This window comes from Ranitomeya imitator, chromosome 1 (genome assembly GCF_032444005.1).
Source record: "Ranitomeya imitator isolate aRanImi1 chromosome 1, aRanImi1.pri, whole genome shotgun sequence".
NCBI classification, from domain to species: Eukaryota; Metazoa; Chordata; class Amphibia; order Anura; family Dendrobatidae; genus Ranitomeya; species Ranitomeya imitator.
Window position 1 is genome coordinate 249,947,008 of NC_091282.1, and position 22,659 is coordinate 249,969,666.

At 46.0% G+C, this 22,659-nt stretch overlaps 1 protein-coding gene across 4 annotated transcripts in view; it reads left to right on the plus strand.

The window, feature by feature from the left end:
- Positions 1-22,659, plus strand: part of TMEM120B (transmembrane protein 120B) — a 75,062-nt gene that overhangs the window by 38,297 nt on the left and 14,106 nt on the right. For 2 of the 4 annotated variants that reach the window (XM_069755473.1, XM_069755461.1), the window contains 7 exons: positions 3,542-3,601; positions 5,514-5,609; positions 9,073-9,162; positions 9,306-9,371; positions 9,513-9,574; positions 10,567-10,659; positions 13,168-13,232. In XM_069755473.1, coding sequence (XP_069611574.1) covers positions 3,542-3,601; positions 5,514-5,609; positions 9,073-9,162; positions 9,306-9,371; positions 9,513-9,574; positions 10,567-10,659; positions 13,168-13,232 — 532 coding nt within the window. The remainder of the gene's footprint in view (positions 1-3,541; positions 3,602-5,513; positions 5,610-9,072; positions 9,163-9,305; positions 9,372-9,512; positions 9,575-10,566; positions 10,660-13,167; positions 13,233-22,659) is intronic. The other 2 variants (XM_069755468.1, XM_069755455.1) reach the window with 1 other exon arrangement.

Here is a 22,659-nt window from a genome sequence, read left to right on the forward strand (position 1 = left end):
ACACAACCCTAACCGCAACACACCCCTAACCACAACCCTAACCCCAACACACCCCTAACCATAACCACAACCCTAATTCCAACCGTAACCCTAAGGCTATGTGCCCACGTTGCGGATTCGTGTGAGATATTTTCGCACCATTTTTGAAAAATCCGCGGGTAAAAGGCACTGCGTTTTACCTGCGGATTTTCCGCGGATTTCCAGTGTTTTTTGTGCGGATTTCACCTGCGGATTCCTATTGAGGAACAGGTGTAAAACGCTGCGGAATCCGCACAAAGAATTGACATGCTGCGGAAAATACAACGCAGCGTTTCCGCGCGGTATTTTCCGCACCATGGGCACAGCGGATTTGATTTTTCATATGTTTACATGGTACTGTAAACCTGATTGAACACTGCTGCGGATCCGCAGCCAAATCCGCACCGTGTGCACATAGCCTAATTCTAAAGGTATGTGCACACGCTGCGGAAAACGCTGCGGATCCGCAGCAGTTTCCCATGAGTTTACAGTTCAATGTAAACCTACGGGAAACAAAAATCGCTGTGCCCATGCTGCGGAAAAACTGCACGGAAACGCAGCGGTTTACATTCCGCAGCATGTCACTTCTTTGTGCGGATTCCGCAGCGGTTTTACAACTGCTCAAATAGAAAATCGCAGTTGTAAAACCGCAGTGAAATGCGCAGAAAAACCGCGGTAAATCCGCCGCGGTTTAGCACTGCGGATTTATCAAATCCGCAGCGGAAAAATCCGCAGAGGACCAGAATACGTGTGCACATACCGAAACCCTAGCCCTACCCCTACCCCTAGCCCTAACCCTACCCCTAGCCCTAACCCTACCCCTAACCCTACCCCTAACCCTACCCCTAACCCTACCCCTAGCCCTAACCCTAACCCTAACCCTAACCCTAACGATATTCTAGCATTAGTGGGAAAAAAAAAATTTCTTTATTTTTTTTATTGTCCCTACTTATGGGGGTGACAAAGGGGGGGGGGGGTCATTTATTATTTTTTTTATTTTGATCACTGAGATATAATCTATCTCAGTGATCAAAATGCACTTTGGAACGAATCTGCCGGCCGGCAGATTCGGCGGGCGCACTGCGCATGCGCCCGCCATTTTGGAAGATGGCGGCGCCCAGGGAGAAGACGGACGGGACCCCGGCTGGATCGGTAAGTATGATGGGGTGGGGGGGGGGACCACGGGGGGGGGGGGGGGGATCGGAGCACGGGGGGGGGGAATCGGAGTGCGGGAGGGGTGGAACGGAGCACGGGGGGCGTGGAACGGAGCACGGGGGGCTGGAATGGAGCACGGGGGGGGTGGAACAGAGCACCGGGGGGGGGGGGGGTGGATCGGAGTGCAGGGGGGGTGATTGGAGCACGGGGGGAGCGGACAAGAGCACGGGGGGGAGCGGAGCACTGGACGGAGGGGAGCCGGAGCAGTGTACCGGCCAGATCGGAGGGCTGGGGGGGGGCGATCGGTGGGGTGGGGTGGGGGCACACTAGTATTTCCAGCCATGGCCGATGATATTTCAGCATCGGCCATGGCTGGATTGTAATATTTCACCCGTTATAATAGGTGAAATATTACAAATCGCTCTGATTGGCAGTTTCACTTTCAACAGCCAATCAGAGCGATCGTAGCCACGAGGGGGTGAAGCCACCCCCCCTGGGCTAAACTACCACTCCCCCTGTCCCTGCAGATTGGGTGAAATGGGAGTTAACCCTTTCACCCGATCTGCAGGGACGCGATCTTTCCATGACGCCGCATAGGCGTCATGGGTCGGAATGGCACCGACTTTCATGACGCCTACGTGGCGTCATGGGTCGGGAAGGGGTTAAATGAGAAGGTGTGTCCAAACTTTTGGTCTGTAATGTACTTTCTGAAAGTAAAAAAAAAAAAATATTGTTGTACGTGATGAATATAATAGAGGTGCCTAGTCCATGCTCACAGTGGAGGGTTGGCTGCTTGTGTGCTGGTTGTCAATCATTTCTGTGACTGCCCCCTCCTCCGCTCACAAAGGAGGTAACTGCCTGCATATGGAGGCTTCCCGTCAGTTTGAGAAATGTGTGGAAAATTCTGCCCGTTAACACACTTTAGTAAGCATTTTTTTCTATTTTTACATTTATTCCTAGCTTCAGTGTTCCTACACAACAGAAGATATAAGCAGCTGAGTGAATGGGCCCGCAGCCTCCTCGCTCTCTGGCTCCATGGACGCCCAACAATACTGTTAAAATGGAAAGCTAGCTTATTTATATTACATGCAGCACGTACCAGGGCTTCTGTGTGCTCAATGTTGGCTTGTTCATTATTCCTGCTGCCAGTTGTGTGTCTGCCCAGGGCAGTGCCGTACTGAGAAGGTGACATTTGCAGAAAACTGTGCAGCAGTGAAGTCATGTGAGAGAAATCAGTTTCTTAAAGCACCACTCCAGCATTTTTATTTTATTTTTTGAATAGCACTGCTGAACTGGTGCTTTAAATGCAAGTCCTCTCCACCCTGTCTCATACTCACCTGCCGCCGCTTTCATTTTCCAGCGTAGCTCCCGTTGGTCTCCTGTGAAAAGTGACCTGCCTGCAGCTCCAGTGTTTCATGGGGCGAGCCGGAGGACACTTTTCAATACAAATCTGAGAGCCTGGTTTTGGCTTTCATAGATTTGCAGTGAGAGCTTGTGATGTAACTTCTGGCTCGTCAGAAGCTGCGCTCACAAGATGGGATCAGAGAGGCCCTGAAAAACGGTGAAGACGCCGGAGGGTGAGGGTAGGGGGTTTACATTTATAGCACCACTCCAGCGCTGGATTTAAAAAATGCTTTGAAAAGTCCACATAGGAAGGTGAAAGATTTACAAAATCTGTAAAGCCCAGGATGGGAAATCTTTTTTTTTTCTTCTTTTTTTATCTTGGTCACTGTCACTTTATGTTCGTGTTTACGATCAATTGATCAGTGGGGCTATTCACCTCCCCCCCCCCCCCCAATATAATAATGTAAAATGTGCTATCATAGTGCGCATGAAACCATGGATTTACATTCATTCCACGTCTGGACTTTTTACATTTATATCTGCGCTGTGATGGTAGTGCAGATGAAACCTACAGCAAACACACATGGCCGCAATACTGGCAGAGGTCTGGAAATGCATATCGATCCAGCTAATCTATAAGTCTTTTCCAGATATAACACAGTATAAGACTTTTTTTCAATATTCTCATGTGAAAACCATCTACTGCTTTATATAGGTATTTGTTTCATGGTTCCCAGCATAAACTAGATGAGATTGTGATATTTAAAGATTTTTTTTTTTTTTATTATCAATATAGTGTGAAGAATTGAGACACTATAATTTGACTAAGTAATGTCAGCAGAGAAGTGAAGAGCAGGAATATGAAACCATGATGCGGGTCCTTCCCGAGATCCTGGTGTTAATGCTGAATGTACGGGGACATGGCAGCCTCTCTCCTGTAGATAACTGACTAAATGCTGAATCTTGCTGGAAATACTGTCAGTTATCAAGTAGTTTAACGCATCAGTGTTGTCTTCTTTTTTAGTTTATATCTGAACCTCGTGCTTGGAAATGTGAACGTCACTCTTCTCAGTAATCAAGCGAAGTAAGTATGCATTTTAATAATAGATTTTTATACATATTAGTCCAAATTTTTTAACAGAACACATTGAGCACAATGATAAACACACCAGTGTCAGTGTGTTACCATAATTACTTAAACGCCCCCAGAGGAAGAACATATCGAAACGCGCGTAGGGGTCTATGCTGGTCTCGTGTGTGTGTGCATAGAGGTAATTATGGTCTCCTGTTTTATATCTTAGCTAGCCTTATATTTGGTAGCATTGCTTGCATTCTAAGTTATTAGTGTCATATAGAGGTTTAACTAGGGAAATAAATCTCGATGATGTATTAGTCCATACAAGCCTTATTGGCTGGCGTTTAAGTAATTATGGTAACACACTGACACTTTATTAGACCGAATGTTTTGCTTCAGGCGGACCTAGAGATTACAATTAAGCAGCAACAACCAGGAATAAATTGATTTATATTTACCACACTATGTACTTTAGAGGGGTTGTTGTTTAGCTTTCATGCACCGCACTTTAAACCAGACATTGGTTCGGAGGTATTTTTCCACATTATGAGATTGTATTGTTAATATATGAATGTTTTTATTCTTTTTTTTGTACAAATAAAATATATATCTTGAACTGTACATTGTGTTTGGCCTGGTTTTATCATCCGGCAGGCCCTGGTGTGTTTATCATTTTAATAATAGAACAAGAACACGAGTACATGGACCACTCTGCACAGTCTTCCATCGCTTTTGTCTTTCCCATTTACTCCACTTAAATGATCCTCCTAATGTTTCCAGTGGTAGACGCCAGCTAATTTATATAATGGAAATGAGCTTTATTAGTGTGTGTGGGCTGCACTTGTACTGTATCAGGGGGCTAATCAGTGCCAGTCTCTAAAACCTATGGACACATGCAGATTGATCTATACTGTGTAGAGTCTTAAAATGTGACAGATTTATCATTTCTTCATGCAGTTTGATAAGTCTGACATATTTTAAGACTGTATAGTCTATACCAACTGTTAGTTGACTGACTTTTGCCAAAAATGTGTGCCAAAACGTTGGCCTAGTGTTGCACATTAGGTCATTTTCCAGTTTGGCAAACCACATTCCTTCTAGAAACATGGCACAGAAACCAATAATAAATATGGTGCAGGTCATAAGACAGGTTTTGTTTCACAAATAACATCAGAATTCTGACACGGTTACCTTTAAGTATGATCCACAATATTCATATAAAGCCGCCATTTCTGCCTTTGGGCAGGTGCTAAGGTTCCTTGTGGCCTCATTAATGGCGTTGCAGGGATTCTCTTCAGAGGGGGCTTGGAAACATTGTAGAGACGATGCAGTCTTTGACACAGTAAGGCTGTGTTCACACGTTGCGGTTTTTTCGCGGTTTTTCCCGATAAAAACGCTATAAAACCGCAAAAAAAACGCATACAATAAGCATCCCATCATTTAGAATGAATTCCGCAAATTTTGTGCACATGATGCGTTTTTTTCCACGAAAAAAACGCATCGCGGCAAAAAACGCAGCATGTTCATTAATTTTCCGGTTTTTTTTGTGGATTTCCCACTCCAAAATGCATTGGGAAGTGTCCGGAAAAAAACGCGGCAAAAACGCTTGCGGATTTCTTGCAGAAAATGTCCGGAATTCTCAGGAATTTTCTGCAAGAAATCCAGAGCGTGTGCACATAGCCTAAAACTTCATAAAAAAAGATTGAAAGCTAAAACAATCCGCATCGGTCCTTGATGCGCCATAATATTGTGTTTTGCACTGATCCTCCTCTATAGCTGAGCATGTAGTAATCTAGACCATGTACGTATAGGGAGCGTTAGGTCTCCAAATTATTGTTGTGTTATTTTTAGGCTTCCAGTGCGTCAGTGAAATCCGCTTGGCTTTTATTGATTACACCCTTGCCTCTCTTTTTGCTTTCAGATTTGCTTACAAAGATGAGTATGAAAAATTTAAGCTTTACTTGACAATTATTTTGCTGCTTGGAGCCATCGCGTGTAGGTTTGTGCTTCATTACAGGTGAGAAATCATTTTTTCTGGATACAAATATTGAACTGAAGCTTTCTATTTTTTCTTCATGCTCCCTGATCCAGAGGGATTTTATTCTATACAGCGTGAATTCATGTAATTATAACATAAATTTGCAGCTGAACAGTAAAATAGATCAAATAGTATTAATAGAAGGCTCTAATGTATGGGACTGCATAAGCTTACAGCAGGGGTGGGGAATATTGTTTTCAGCCAATGGCCATTTGGATATTTATACCATCCTTCGTGGGCTGTACAAACTTCTTGTTAACTTTGCCCACAAAGTACGTCTTGACGCTGGCACTGGTATCAGGACCTAATCTTTCATTCAACGCGCCTCACAGTGAAGACTGTGCGTGTGCTCACAGAGCAAGAAGAAATTAAAGGGCCGGCAGCCGTCATAATACAGTTGACAGCCCAAGCTCTAGGGTCCTTGAGAATCTGCCCAGGTGCCGAATGATTGTCTCAATATGCATCTTTATGAGCGGACCACTCCTGGCCCTGGCTTCCTTCTCTGCAGATTGACAGCATGGTGCTGCAGGTCCAGAAATGTGCTCCTTCACAGACCGCTTTCCTTCTGCAGCATTGGAGACGCTCAGGGGGACTGAAGCTGGCAAGATCCAGAGCTTCGGCTAGCTTCAGTGGCATGACCAGGCTCCTTCTTTAAGTAACCGGCCATGCTGGGACTGCAGGGTTGCTTGCAATGAGTTGCACATCATAAAGCTTTAAAATGCCTTTGTTCTGAAGAACGCATAAGATTTTTAATAAGGGATAATTTGCAAAGCTTCTTGTGTTTACAAGCACTTTGCAGTTTTACCTACTTCTGATCTTGAACCAACCCCTTTTAATGTACACTGACCCCGCATATATGCCAGACGGACACTCTTTTGGTATCTGTCTGATGTATTGGGCACCATTAAGTGTATGCCCTCTGAGCTTTCCCGATGCAGACACGAGACCTAGTGCTAAAATGAGACTTGAACAGAGCATTGATTAAAATATCTGCCATATTTTGGGGCAAACATACATTCATTTTCCAAGTCATTTTTCAAACTTGAGTGGAGAGTTTTTACAGCTCAAAAGTCTGACGAAACCAATTGTTCATACAGATAGCAATTGCCTGAATTATTGAAGTGTTTCTTTGATGGCATGGACATAAACAATCTTGGAGATAACAATTCTAAATCTAGTGCACTCAAATGGCTTGGAAAATGAGCACGACGGGTGCCTAAAATGAATGGCAGGATGCAGTGACTAAGGCTGCATTTACACTGCACGACCTGCGGCTGTTAAACGACTGCCGATCGGCTACATGTTTGGTTTAGTTATAAATGTTCGGATGTCTAAATAGATTTTCCTACAAATGTGGGAAGGGGAAAGCTTACAGTTATTATTAACCACTTGAATATTTGGGTATTGCCATCCTACAGATGGACAGCGTACCCTCTAGTGTGAGCACAGCGGCTGTGCTTGCGCCATCTGCCGTGGGTGCCGCCTTTGATAGCTCCGATCCCAACCATTATCATCTGTATATCTCCGATCTGGTCACTTAGCTCACTAAATGTTGAGATCCGTGCCAAATGTGTCTGCAAGAAGATTAGAGGGTGTGGTGTCCCTGAGCCTCCCATCAGCCTCCCCTAACAAGATTTCATGATTCTTATGGTTTGGCAGCAAGGGGCCTAACAAAGACTAGGTCGTCCGCTCCACAAGATTCTTTGGTGTACTGAATATGCCAAAGAATTATATCATGGATCCAGTTTTTTCCCTGGAAAGGGTTATAGTGATGTCTGCTTCCCTTCTGCTAAAGTGGTCCCCAAAGCATGTAAAGTACATATCAAGCTGAGCTCAGTTCCACGTGCCATCCACCCCTGCACGAGAGCTCGGATCAGTGAGTGGTTAGAACAGTAAGGTGTGCTGTTGATGTGACGGCCTCGATCTGGTCCCGACACTGGGACTGCAGCAGTACCAAGGAGCTGACACTGGACCCAGGGAGGCTGAGTACCCGATGAGTCTGTTATTTTATGTACTTTACACACTTTGGTGACCACTTTCCTGAAAGTGGACATCCCCTTTAATAAAAGTTCCTCAATAAGCAATGTAGAGCAAAAAAGTTAACACGAACCACAACTGTACACCCCCTGCTTAATCATTTTGGGGCCCTATGTGAAATATAAACAATGTCTACTCAATGCAGTAGACCCATGATCTAATAATGTCATATGACCCACTGGGAACAGTGGTGCAACATCATTGTAACGGCGCCGCCGCAGGAGGTGAGTAGGCAATGTTTTTATTTTAAATGCCCCCCCCCCCCCCCCTTCAAAGTGATTAAGCAGGGGATATCTAGTAGTGGACAACAATTGCTTTAAAGGGAACTTGTCACCTCCCCAGGCGTTTGTAACTAAAAGAGCCACCTTGTGCAGCACTAATGCTGCATTCTGACAAGGTGGCTTTTAGTTATTGGTGCTGTAACTTCAGAAATAATCCATTTTATAATTTGTCCCAAATACCTTGAATCATTCCTGGAGGCAGGTCTTTCCCCCCTGCTGCAAACGTTGCACCGTAGTCACTCATGTCCTCTTGGCGCTGGGCGCCGCCTCCTCAGTGCTGTTTTCAAATGAGCCGGCGCCTGCGCTCTTTTCTCATGCCATGGGCATGCGCAGTAAGCGCTGCCCGTCCTCTGTCCTCATTTGCAGTCTAGCTGACTGCGCCTGTGTGGCCGCCCTGCCTGTGAATCCCAGCCCCGCAGTGTCTTCTGATTTATTCTCACTGCGGGGCCGGGATCTCGGGCGGGGCGGCCACACAGGCGCAGTCAGCTAGACTGCAAATGAGGACAAAAGACGGGCAGCGCTTACTGCACATGCCCAAGGCATGAGAAAAGAGCGCAGGCGCCGGCTCATTTGGAAACAGCTCTGAGGAGGCGGCGCCAAGAGGACGTGAGTGATGGCGGTACTGCGTTTGCAGCAGGGAGGGGGGAAAGACCTGCTCCCAGGACTGATTCAAGGTATTTGGGCCAAATTATAAAATGGACTATTTCTGAAGTTACAGCACCAATAACTAAAAGAGCCACCTTGTCAGAATGCAGCATTAGTGCTGCACAAGGTGGCTCTTTTAGTTACAAACACCTGGGGGGGGTGACGGGTTCCCTTTAAATATACAACTCGAGTATAAAAACAAAGCACATGTCGCCATGACGTTCTTACAATGAGTAGTCCGAAGGCTGTCGTGGGACAGAGGGGATTTTGCTTTTTAAATAATTTTTTGCCTCTCAGAATGAGGCAGCACAAAAATGAAAATGATCCTTGCAGTCCTCCATGATAAGAGTTTAAGAAGGGGCTGCTTGTTCTCATGATCATTATTAAGGCAATGAAGTGTACAGGGCTGAACATGACAGTGTGAATTACTTCATCGGAATACTTCTACTTCACAAACTCTGAAATTCATTGCCTCCTAGAGTCACAGATGAAGTGTTCAACTTCTTACTGGTCTGGTACTTCTGCACGTTGACGATAAGGGAAAGCATCCTCATAAGCAACGGATCGAGGTGCGTTTATTTACACCCATAGTTTCTCATTGTTCATACATTTGGAGATCAGAAAACATTTGTTTTGGCGTAAAAGCATGACTATTCCATTTGCTGACACTTTATCACATTTTTATACTGTGAATGTTTGCTTTCTTCTACAGGATAAAAGGCTGGTGGGTTTCTCACCATTATGTATCCACATTTCTATCTGGGGTAATGCTGACATGGTAAGTTGAATACCCACTGTATAAACGGTAGGGCAGAGCAGCCATATTGAACACTGTTTATTACGGTAATTGTGATATATTGGTCCCAAAAATACTTGTAGTCTGTGTCAGGCTCTAAGGTTTCTGTTTTGTCTTTCATAGGCCAGATGGACTGATGTATCAGATGTTCCGCAATCAGTTTCTTGCATTTTCAATATATCAAAGTAAGGAAGAACATTGGTAATTGTGTGTATCTCTATGTAAACGTAATGCTATGTGGGAGTCACATTTCAATGATAGAATAATTTCACTTTTAAAGAGGGTCTGTACCCTCTCCTGACATATCTGTTTTAGAGGGGATGGGAATTTTGACATGTTTGACATCAGTTTTTTTACTTATGATTTTCTCTGTAACTGAGGCCGGTACATTATCCTAAGTTACAGAGGAAATTAAGTCTCCTGGCTGCATAGCAGAGCTGACAGAATCCTCTCACCAGCTGCTCCCTTCCTACATCCAGCGATCACACAATAGCTGTGTCTGGAAGTGCAGGCTCTGACTGGGTTTCCTTTTACTGCATATAAAGCCCTTGTTCAACCTTATGTATACAGGAAGGCAGAGATGGTAATAACCCCATAAACCTCCTCTGGCCTTCTCGATGGGGAGTCTGGCTGTGTCTGACAGCTAGCTCTTGCAGCTTCTCAGCCGCGTTCAAACTGCTTACTCGGCATTGATGTTTTAGAATATCATAGCAGAATAAAGTACCAACTGAGTGGAGGTTTAAAGTCTGTGGGTGGTCTGGAAATGGTTAATAGGACAGTTCCATTATTTTTCATTACAGCTGCGCATTGCACTATTTCCCTATTATTCCTTCTGGAAAAGCATCTATAAATTGACAACTGTAATCAATGCACACTCTGACATCGTCCGAGGGTTTTAGTAAGAAAATGTGTCAGTTTACACATACGTTTCTAATAGGAAACAGAGTAACAGCACAAGTATAACGGTTATAAGCCAAAATGGCCCAGAATTGTTATTTCACAGAGAATACAAGTATTTAATAAAACAGACATGCTTTTTATCAGTTGTGTTTAGGGAACACTTGCACTTTTGCTTTGATGGAATTAAATTTGTCTTGATTGGTGATTATGTTCTTGTCTTGACTATTTTTCTGGGCTTAGATAGTGTAGTAATTTCTTTCTTCTATGTTTTTTGCAGGCTGTGTACAATTTCTTCAATATTACTATCAAAGTGGATGTCTATACAGATTGCGTGCTCTAGGAGAGCGAAACCATTTAGACCTTACAGTAGGTAAGTCAATATAAGGGAGGATTGGATAATTGTATGTACTTACATGTAATATAATTATGCTTATGATGCAGTATATTTTTAATTACAAGTGTGAATTCATGAAAATCACATCTATTTCATTAGAAGTTAAGCTTGCCTATCAGCTGATAACTGCAGGTAGGCGTCTCTATTTTCAGTGATCACTAAGGCTACGTTCACATTTGCGTTGTGGGCCGCTGCGTCGCACAACGCAAATAACGCACCAAGACGCATGCTAAAACGCTGCGTTTTGCGACGCATGCGTCCTTTTTTGCCGAAATTTGGACGCAAAAAAAAATGCAACTTGTTGCGTTTTCTGCGCCCAACACTTGCGGCAAAAAAAACGCATGCGTCGCACAACGCATGTCCATGCACCCCCCATGTTAAATATAGGGGCGCATGACGCATGCGTCGCCGCTGCGGCGCCCGACGCAAACACGCAAAACGCTAATGTGAACGTACACTTATTGGTATAAATGGATGTGCAGTCCACCAGAATGAGAGCCGGACTTGCAAGCTACTGTGATCTGGCATATAGGGTATGAGGGCGTCCAACTCATGACACTAATAGGTGACCGGTTTGTAAAAATCAGGTCCCCTTTAAAGATTTTCTTCACAAGTAGATCAATGTCAAAGATATATCAAACTTTTCATTGCTAACCAACATGCTATGTATTAGTTAATGATTGTCTAATATAATATCTGTGTAATAAAGCAGTTTAAAGCACCACTCCGGCTTTTTTCCTATTGGAGCGATGGAGTGGTGCTTCTAATCTAAAGTCCCTGACCCTATCGTTATACTCGTCTGTAGTTTGTGACCTGCTGGAATGCTCTAGTACAGTGTTTCTCAACTCCAGTCCTCAACAGACCCCACAACAGTTCATGTTTCCAGGATTTCCTTAGTATTGCATAGGCGATGGAATTAATTCTTGAGCAGGTGATGAAATTATCACGTGTGCAGAGTGCAATACTAAGGAAATCCTGAAAACATGACCTGTTGTGGGGTCTTGAGGACTGGAGTTAAGAAACACTGCTCTAGTGTTTCATGGAGCGAGCCGGAGGTCACTCTTCAATACCAGTCTATGAAAGCCTCGATCTGGCTCTCATAGACGTACATTGAGAGTTGCAGTCATAAGATGGTGCCATGGAACCAGAGCAGAGCCAAAAAAAAAAAAAAAGCTGAAGATGCCAGATGGTGTATAAGATCGGGGACCTTACATTAGAAGCGCCACTTCAGCGCTGTAGTAGTGATTTAACAGGACAGTAAAAATCCGCAACTTTCTGCCTATGCACAGTGTAAAGCTGTTAATAAGAGGTGTGGGCGGGGTTATACAGAGCTCTTCATTCATAGAGCTGCTAGATATGCAGCAGAAGAAATTGGGTTTTTATTAAAACTGCAGCAAGCAGCCCAGTAAGTCATGCATAGCTGGAATCGGGGTCTCTGTCCCTTCACAATGCTGCTCTCAGATGGAGTAGCAAAAAACTGGTTCTCTTTAAACATAGAAACCTCTGAGGCTATGTGCACACATTGCGGATTTGCTTGTGGATCCGCAGCGGATTGGCCACTGCGGATTCACAGCAGTTTTCCATGCGGTTTACAGGACCATGTAAACCTATGGAAGACCAAATCTGCAGTGCCCGCGGCATGTCAATTCTTTGTGCAGATTCCACAGCGTTTTACACCTGCTCCTCAATAGGAATCCGCCAGGGTTAAAACGCAGGTGAAATCCGCACAAAAAGGACTGCGAATCCGCGGTAAATCCGCAGGTAAAACGCAGTTTTTAAAAAACTGAGCTGAAAAATCTGTAACGTGGGCACATAGCCTCAACCTTGCTACAATTCTTTATTTCCAGATATGAAAACGGACCCACTCTCCTCATCTCTTTGCTCCTGATCTTGTTTGATTGCGAAGTTGATGCTATATTATTGCTGATCACCAAACAACTCTTTTACTCCAAAGTTTTGAGTTTTTTTTGTCCTTTATCTCTGTCCTACTTTTGCATGGTGATGATGTTGTATTTACCTTGATGGAGACGCTTGATTTATGGTGTTGCATGTGGGCCACCTTTTTCATACATTTTGGACATGGACTTGTGGTAATACCCTTTTTTCTTCATAGTCTGTGGTGTTCCTTTTTTCATATTTGGTAAAGCAATAGCTTTATTGCTATTCATCCTGGACTGGCACTCTATTTTATCATGTTGGGGTTTTCAGCTGGTCTGGAGGTTGATGCTGCGTAGAACATAGTTGTCTGCAATGCGGGTAGCCTGTCACTATTTTACGGTGTCCCTGGTTGGGACGGCAATTATCTCTAGGTAGGTTCATTTGAAATAATTGAATTTTCTGTAATAATTACTATCAAACTATGATTACCTGTTTTAATTGCCTCATATGCATCAATTTTAAGATGAAATTATTGCTAAAATTACAATATTATGAATTCAAAGATTCCCTAAATTAAAAAAAACTTTTATCCCATTAATGTTCCAGAAGGGTTTCAGTCCTGGATGTGGAGAGGACTCACGTTTCTACTTCCCTTTCTATTTTTTGGCCATGTAAGTTGTTGTTTTTTTTAAATTGTACTTTGTTAGGGGTCCGGCAACTGCTAGATTCCTTCCGTCCCCCGTGTCACTCGCTTTATTAGTATTGCCCCTCACACTTTGAAGAGTGGACAAACTTTAGCTGCACAGAGAAGATGGGAGGCACCATGCTTTTTTTTTTTTCTCTCTCCAAGCAAAGGGCAGAACTGTTAAACCCTACTTCACTTTTCAGCCAAGCGAGACCTTAGTAAGCTTTACTTTCCAGAGTTTGCACTTTACATTGTCTTATAATATAGTCACTTATTATAACTTACATTTTTATTTTTTTTCTGAATCACAAAACAAATTCCCCTTCCAATATAATGGGTACTGATGCCATTTCTCCTTCGCCACATTGGGGGACACAGAACCATGGGTGTTATGCTGCTGTCGCTAGGAGGCTGACACTAAGTTGCGACAAAAAGTTAGCTCCTTCCCTGTAGTATACACCCTCATGCTGGCTTCCACAGACCCAGTTCAAGCTTAGTGTCTGTAGGAGGCACACAGGGTCTGCTATTCAGATCAGAATTTATTTTTTTGATTTTTTTACTGTTTAATTTTTATACCCTGATGAAGGGGTGACGGAACCTTTCTAGGCTCCGATCTCCCCGAACCAACAACAGGCGAGCACGGAGAGTGTCACCTCTCCGTATCCTCTCCTGCGACGTGGGATGCCACTGCCTGGGCTCTTTTTTTAGGGCGACGGACCCCTTCAAGGGCTCCGATCTCCCCGCATCGCATAACAGACGAGCACATGAAGTGTCACCTCCACGTACCGTCTTCTGCAGCCAGGCCTATTGCCGGACATTTTGCCCTGCCCACCAGGTCATACCCTTGGATGTTCAGAGGCACCCTCCATCGTGGCGTCCATGCAGCCCCCACTGCATCACCACTGAACAAATGTGCTCGGGAGCCCTCCGCCGCTACCAACCCTAGTGTATCTAGCTCCCCCCCCCCCCCTTGAGTGGGCCGCGTCACTGTCACAATCCATGGCTTTGTTGGCCAAAGCGGTTGAATCCCTTGAAGATCCCTCTGGGGAGCGGGGCAGTCGTCTACCTGTGTTAAGAGACCCCTCCCTTATAGGGGAATCATCGGCCAGCAGGGGCCGCTCTCGCCTGAAGGAGGTACGGACATCCAAAAAAAACGGATCCGCACTACCTCTCCTGAGCATTCATGCCATTCAGCCTCTGGTAGTTCCACTTCTCGCTCACCCTCTCCAGGGGCTCGAGGCAACCATGACTCTGAATATGAGTCTGAGGCATCCTTGGACCCGGATTCTCCAGAGTTTCAATCGACTGTGGACTCCCTCATTGAAGCCGTCAATCATGCGCTAAAGGTTGACGATGATCCTAATTCGGCTCCGGATAATGCAGTATCTTTTAAAAGAGAAGAGAATGCCCAGCTCCACCGAACCATATGGGTAAGAATCTCAACGCGTTTCTGCAGACTAAGCTCCCTTAATCACCTTTTAAAAAAACCAAGTGATCCCATAGGGTGTTCGCCTCTCATCCGGACTTTTTAGATATAGTCCGGCGACACAGGGAGCGACCGGATAAGCGCTTTATGGGAAAAAAGGCCCTGGAAACGAAGTATCCCTTTTCCGCAGATCTTGTCATTAGATTGGACGGAACCTCCATTAGTGGATCCTCCGGTGTCTCGTTTGGCTACCAAAACGCTTTTATCCGTACCTGATGGGGCCTCGATTAAAAATCCTACAGAACGTCAAATAGATTCCCTTGCTCGCTCAGTGTACGAAGCCTCAGGCTCCTCTCTATCCCCTTCTTTCGCTGTGGCATGGGTCGCAAAAGCAAAGGTTTTCTGAGCAGATGCCCTTGAAAAATCCATTCAGGACCAGGCTCTTCCTTCTGAGGCTGCGGATCTCATCAAACAAATTGCAATGGCCGGAGACTATGTGATGTATCAGTCTTTAGATGCTGCGAACTCTGCTGCAATTGCTGCCTCAAACGCCGTCACCATTAGAAGAGCACTATGGCTTAGAGCAGTGTTCCCCAAGTTCGGTCCTCAAGAGCAACCAACAGGTCATGTTTTCAGGATTTCCTTAGTATTGCCCAGGTGAGAATGCCATCATCTAGACAGGCAACAATTCCATCACCTGGGCAATACTAAGGAAATCCTGAAAACATGACCTGTTGGTGGCTCTAGAGGACTGGAGTTGGTGAACACTGGCTTAGAGAGTGGCGTGCAGATTCCTCTTCTAAAAAGTCTTTGATTTCTCTGCCTTTTCAGAGCGGACGTCTGTTTGGAGAAAAATTAGACAAGCTTATTTCCGATGCTACAGGAGGAAAAAGCAAATTCCTCCCGCAGCACAGGCCTAGGACTACTTTTCAGCGCCAACAACATTTTCGCTTTCGGCCCTTTCGCAGTAGCCCATTCTGGTCCACCTCCACAACCTCGTCCAGATTTGAACGATCTCCACGTACAGAGAGAGACCCCCTCACACAGGCCGAATCAGTCCTGGCGAGGTAAGCCTAGGCAACCTAGAACCAGGGGAACCAGGCCCTTCAGGTTCCCTTCACAATGATTCGGGGAGTTTTCCGGTCGACACCACCAAAGTAGGCGGACGCCTGCTTCTTTTTCAACATGTCTGGCTTTCCGTCATCCACGATGAATGGGTCAGAGACCTGGTGTCTTCTGGTTACAAAATATAATTCTCCGCCTCCCCTCCTGCACGGTTCTTCCCCTCTCGTCTCCCAAGTTCAGGGGCTCAGACTCGCGCACTTCACTGCGCCATCGAAACTCTCCACCAAAACGGGGTCATTGTTCCGGTTCCAGAACTCGAGAGATTCAGAGGTTTTTACTCAAACCTCTTCGTCAGTCCAAAAAAGGACGGGACAGTGCACCCTATTTTGGATCTAAAGCTCCTAAACAAGTATGTAAAAGTCTGGGAATTCAGGATGGAATCCCTCTGGTCGGTCATCTCTTCAATGGAGAGAGGAGAGTTTCTAGCATCAATAGACATCAAAGATGCTTATCTCCATATCCCAGTTTTCCCGCCACATCAAAGGTTCCTGTGTTTTGCCATCCAGGAGGACCATTTTCAATTCAAAGCTTTACCCTTCGGCCTTGCCACCGCGCCCAGGGTATTCACAAAGGTCATGGCGGCGGTCATGGCCATTCTTCACTCCCGAGGAGTGGTCGTGTTGCCATACTTAGATGACCTGATCAAGGGCCCGTCCTATCATGCCTACCACACATGCGTCCGCATTACTTTGGATACTCTTTCACGCCTGGGCTGGCTGATAAACGTGGACAAGTCCTCCCCCGATCCAGCCCAGCAGATCTCCTTCCTAGGCATGATCCTGGACATACAAACACATGGAGTAGACACAAAGTCTCACAAATCATTCTAAAACACTTCATTTATTTGGTAAATGTTACATACACATGTCAAAATACATAGTACAATAAATACAGGATAGGACAAGGAACAAACTAGGAGGTATACCAGGGAATAAGTGGGAAAAGAGGTAGAATCCCTCATGGTAACAGCCTAAAATCCTTATCGCTGCCCAAAGTATCCAAGACACAGCCTAATAGTAGCCCACTGCACAATAGCATAACGGCATAAGTATAAGCATCGCCGGTCTCAATGTGCAGCAACCTAATTAAAAAGGCTTACCCATGATATGGGGTGGGTCCCACGAACTCCCTGACACCCCTGACGTGCGTTTCGCGGTCCAGCTTTCTCAAAGGGGAGGTAAGTGTTACCTAGTCTCTCAGCGTTAAATAGGAGGAAACCGGAAGTGCTGCGGCGCACCCGTCCCGGACTACATTACCCATCATCCCTATGGCCGTCATGGCGGAAGTGCATATGTAGGCGGAACTCCAGCCTCAGACGTCATTTGGACATGCGCACTCCACCAATGTTGATAGCCACCAAGGAGGTAGGACTTATGAAGTCAAGGCACGCGTGCGCACCATTAGCCGCCATATTATTGAAGGCCATGTAAGTGGCCATTATGCCGAAGGTAGAAAAGTTGTAGTAATATTTCTCCCAGAAGTAGTGAGCGAAAAGATACAATGTAACCACATATTGTATTGCAAAAAAATCTGCATTACAACTAGTGCTATATATACGGACCCTACCTAAGAAGATCATAATTAAAGTGCAGGGGAAAATATAAAACCCCAAGTGAACAACCATTACCTAAATTACATAGATTAAAGTGGCATTATGCAAACATATCAAGATTAACAAGTACAATACATGGCAATAAGCCACCAGTTTGTTGAAAGCCGTATAAACGGCCATTGTGCAGAGAATACATATCATCAGCTAACCACCCAAGTAGGGAGTTAATAAATATACAATAATGTATATGTGAAAAAATAATAAACATAAAAAAGGAAAAAAAAATAAAAATATAATAATAATAAAATTTAAAACAATAAATAGGAGACGCAGTATGCTTCCTTTTCTATATCCATCTTCTGGGGAAGCTGTAAGAATCCCACGGCGGTTACCAGGACAGACTTGGGCAAATCCGATTTCCTCAATAAACAATATACATATAACTAAAAAAGACAATAGAAGATATGAAAAATTATACATTAAAAAAGACTAAAAACAAACAGTGGCTTCATATCCAGGGAAGGACAAAAGAACCAACACTTTAAATTTTCCAAACCCAGAAATTAATGGGTTATAATCAAAACATCAGAGTAGTGGAGGAACAGGGTTGCCACAATCCACCTCATAAATACGGTAAGTGCAATGGAGAGAGGATCATAAAAAGGAGGTAAAACTCAAATTCTCGTTCAGTCCCCTTGGTACCCAGGTATCAAGGGTGACAATCCATCTGCATTCACGTTGTGCTAGAAGTTGCTTCAAATTGCCACCCCTGACCCCTCCATGGATTTTTTTCAATTCCTCTCACCATCAAACCACCCGGGTCGGACCCATGATACTCCTTGAAATGTTTTGGCAGTGTTTTTAATGTAGAGATGTCTGTTCTTTTTGGCCGCCTTAATGTCCCTCACGTGTTCGCGTGTCCTAACTTTTAATTCTCTTGATGTAAGCCTTACGTATATGCGTGAGCAGGGACGGGTAGCGTAGTAAACAACGTGTGTGGTATTACGTGAGATAAAATCACGGATTTACCATCAGATGAAATAAATATTTTACATCCAAGAATGTTAGGACACGCGACACATGAACCGCAAGGGAAACATCCATGTTTGGGACCACCTGAGCCAAAGATGTTTTTTTGTTTTACCACATAGTGGCTCCTAACCAGATTATCTCTAAGATTTCTGCTCCTACGTTGTGTCAACCTTGGTGATGAAGGTAAGAGTCGCCAAAGTAGGGTCTGTACGTAGCACGGACCAATGTTTGGTCAAAACCTCATGGATCCGATTCCAGTGACAGTTTGACGTAGAGATGAATCGAATTGTGGATTCATCCATCTGTTTACTCTTTTTGGACTGACCAAGTAGATCCTCCCTCCTTGCAGATTTAGCCCGTCTATACCCAGCCTTAATGCACTGACAACTGTATCCCCTGGCACGAAAACGATCGGACAGGACAGCGGACTGTTTCTCAAAACAGACCTGCCTATTCCTCAGAAACTGTCCAACTGGGATGGCCTTGCCACCGCGCCCAGAGTATTCACAAAGGTCATGACGGCGGTCATGGCCATTCTTCATTCCCGAGGAGTGGTCGTGTTGCCATACTTAGGACGGGCCCTTGATCAGGAGGTCGTCTATCATGCCTACGACAGATGCGTCCGCATTACCTTGGGTACTCTTTCACGCCTGGGCTGGCTGATAAACGTGGACAAGTCCTCTTCCGTTCCAGCCCAGCGGATCTCCTTCCTAGCATGATCCTCGACACGTCCAAGGGGCTGGTCCTGCTTCCTCGGTCCAAGGCCCAAGCGCTCCAGCAGGGAACCCGGACACTTTGTCGTCCCTTTCCTCATTCCACTCGGTTTGCCATGAGGATCCTGGGGAAAATGGTGGCCGCAATAGAAGCGGCCCCTTCCCCCAACTGCATCTCCGCCCCTTACAACAGGCTCTGCTAGACAATTGGGACAGGAGTCCCTTATCCCTTGATCGGCCATGTCCTCTGTCCCCGCGGATTAGGCAAGCGCTTAAATGGTGGACGTTGGAATCATCTCTCAGCCAGGGAAGGTCTTTTCTCCCAATTCACTGGCTGATGGTGACTACCGACGCCAGTCTCCTCAGTTGGGGAGCAGTATTTTGCCATCACACTGCCCAGGGGCGTTGGACGTCTCGGGAGTCGAGACTTCCGATAAACATCTTAGAGATTCGAGCTATCAGGTTTGCCCTGAGACGCTTCCATTCCCTCCTTGCGGGTCACCCTATTCGCATTCAATCAGACAACGTCACAGTGGTGGCGTACATAAGCCATCAAGGGGGTACCCGCAGCAGGGTGGCAATGCAGGAGGTCTCCCACATTCTCCGTTGGTCCGAGAACAACCGCTCCATCATTTCTGCAATGCACATTCCAGGCGTCGAGAACTGTCCGGCGGATTTTCTCAGCCGTCAGGGTCTCGCCTCGGGGGAGTGGGAACTCCATCCAGAGATTTTCCAGATTTGCCTCCGGACGTGGATCTGATGGCGTCCAGTCTGAACGCAAAAGTTCCCAATTTCATAGCACGTTCTCGGGATCCCCAGGCCATCGGGGTGGACTCACTGATATCCCCATGGCATCGGTTCCACTTCCCGTACGTGTTTCCTCCGCTTCCCTTACTGCCGAAGGTTATCCGGAAAATCAAGATTGAGGGGGTTCCTTTTGATCCTAGTCGCCCCAGATTGGCCACCTCGCGCGTGGTACGCGGAGCTAGTTCAACTTGTCCCCGACGTCCCCTGGCAGCCACCAGATCGCCCAGATCTGCTTCGCCAAGGGCTGATCTACCACCAGAGCTCAGGGGCCCTACGTTTAACGGCTTGGCTGTTGAAGCCTGGATCCTAACTCAGGCTTGTCTCTCCCAGCAAGTCATTGCCACCATAAGCGCTCGCAAGACGTCTTCCGCTCGCACCTATCACCGCACTTGGAAAGCCTTCTTCTAATGGTGCAGGCTCCGTGGACGCCCCCCTCTCGTTTTTTCGGTTGCCTCCATTCTGGAATTTCTCCAGTCTGGCTTGGATTCCAGTCTGGCGCTCAGCTCCTTCAAGGGTCAGATCTCGGCATTATCCGTGTTGTTCCAACGTAAGATTGCAAGTCAGGACTTTTGTTCAGGGGGTCTCCCACGTAGAACCCCCCTATAGAATGCCGTTAGAGACCTGGGATCTCTATTTGGTCCTGAGTGTTCTTCAGGAGTCCCCTTTTGAACCTCTGCAAGATGTCTTGCTGATTGTTCTCTCATGGAAGGTCGCATTCCTTGTGGCAGTAACCTCTATCAGGCGAATTTCAGAGTTGGCCGCACTGTCCTGCCGGGTGCCCTTCCTTACCTTCCACCAGGACAAAGTGGGTTACGCCCATCTCCGTCTTTTCTTCCCAAGGTGGTTTCATCCTTCCACCTTAATGAAGATATCGTTCTAAATATAAAGACCAAAAAGAGAGAGAGAGCGGCACAGCTCTGAAAGATAGAGAAAACCGGTGACAAACCAACGAGGTGTGTAGCAGTCTACGAAATGAACCAGGAGGTGCAATCTGCAGAAAAATAGTCCATGACAATCCGGAAAAAAAAGAAGAAAGCAGATGCACTCACCAGATGCAGTTACAAAGCGTCCTTTATTTCAGTGCCAGCCGGCACATAATTCACGGCACGGGGGAGAGGGAAGTGGACAGGGAGAGTGCGACAGGTAAGACGACGGCCGTTTCGCGCTGCCTGAGAGCGCTTCTACGGGACCCGTAGAAGCGCTCTCAGGCAGCGCGAAACGGCCGTCGTCTTACCTGTCGCACTCTCCCTGTCCACTTCCCTCTCCCCCGTGCCGTGAATTATGTGCCGGCTGGCACTGAAATAAAGGACGCTTTGTAACTGCATCTGGTGAGTGCATCTGCTTTCTTCTTTTTTTTCCGGAAGATATCGTTCTTCCCTCCTTCTGTCCACAGCCAAGACATAGGGTTGAAAAGGCCCTTCACACCTTGGACGTGGTAAGGGCTCTCCGGAGGTACCTTTCTAGGACTGCCCCCTTCCGTAAATCGGACTCTCTCCTTGTGCTCCCTGAGGGTCACAGAAAGGGTTTAGCCGCTTCTAAAGGTATGTGCACACATATCTGTGAGGGCTGCGGATTTTTCCGCAGCGGATTTGATAAATCCGCACTGCAAAACCGCTACGTTTTTTCCTGCGAATTTATCGCGGTTTCTATTGCGGATTCCACTGCGGGTTTACACCTGCAGTTTTCTATTGGAGCAGGTGTAAACCCGCAGCGGAATCTGCACAAAGAATTGACATGCTGCGGAATGCATAATGTGCGTTTCCGCGCGTGTTTTTCCGCAGCATGTGCACTGCGGATTTCGTTTCCCATAGGTTTATTATACTGTAAACGCATGAGAAACAGCTGCGGACCCGCAGCAAAATCCGCAGCGTGTGCACATACCCTAAAGCCACGATAGCCAGATGGATCCGATCAGCTTTTCAAGAATCTTATCGGGTCACGGGCAGACCTATCCCGGCGGGGATTAGGGCACACTCAACTCAGTTGGTGGGTGCTTCCTGGGCCATTCTGCACCAATCGTCGGCAGAGCAAGTTTGCAAGGACGCAACGTGGTCCAGCCTGCATACTTTCACGAAGCACTACAATGTCCACACTCAATCTTCTGCGGATGCGGCCCTTGGCAGACATACCCTGCAAGAGGCCGTTGCGCACTTATAGTCAGTTGGTATACGGAGTTATTTGGTTATGTTGTTCCCCACCCAGGGACTGCTTTGGGACCTCCCATGGTTTTGTGTCCCCCAATGTGGCGAAGGAGAAATAGGGATTTTTGTGTACTCACCCTAAAATCCTTTTCTCCGAGCCACTCATTGGGGAACACAGCACCCACCCTGTTAGCCTTATGGCTCGTTTCTTTTTTGGCTTACTCTGACATGTTATACTCTAATATTATGTTATATGTTGTTAATGATCTCCTACTGCTTTTACACTGAACTGGGCCTCTGGAAGTGAGCATGAGGGTGTGTACTGCAGGGAGGAGCTAACTTTTTTTTGTCTCAACTTAGTGTCAGCCTCCTAGCGACAGCAGCATAACACCCATGGTTCTGTGTCCCCCAATGAGTGGCTCGGAGAAAAGGATTTTACGGTGAGTACACAAAAATCCCTATTTTGCACTGCATGTACTAAATGTCTGGGTGCTTTCCACACAGAAAGAGCCAGGTACCACGACTGCAGCATGACTACCACACAGTCCCCTTAAACAGAATGACTGTTCAAACCAAGCACAGTTCGTTGATGTGGCCAAACAGTGCACCTTCCATCA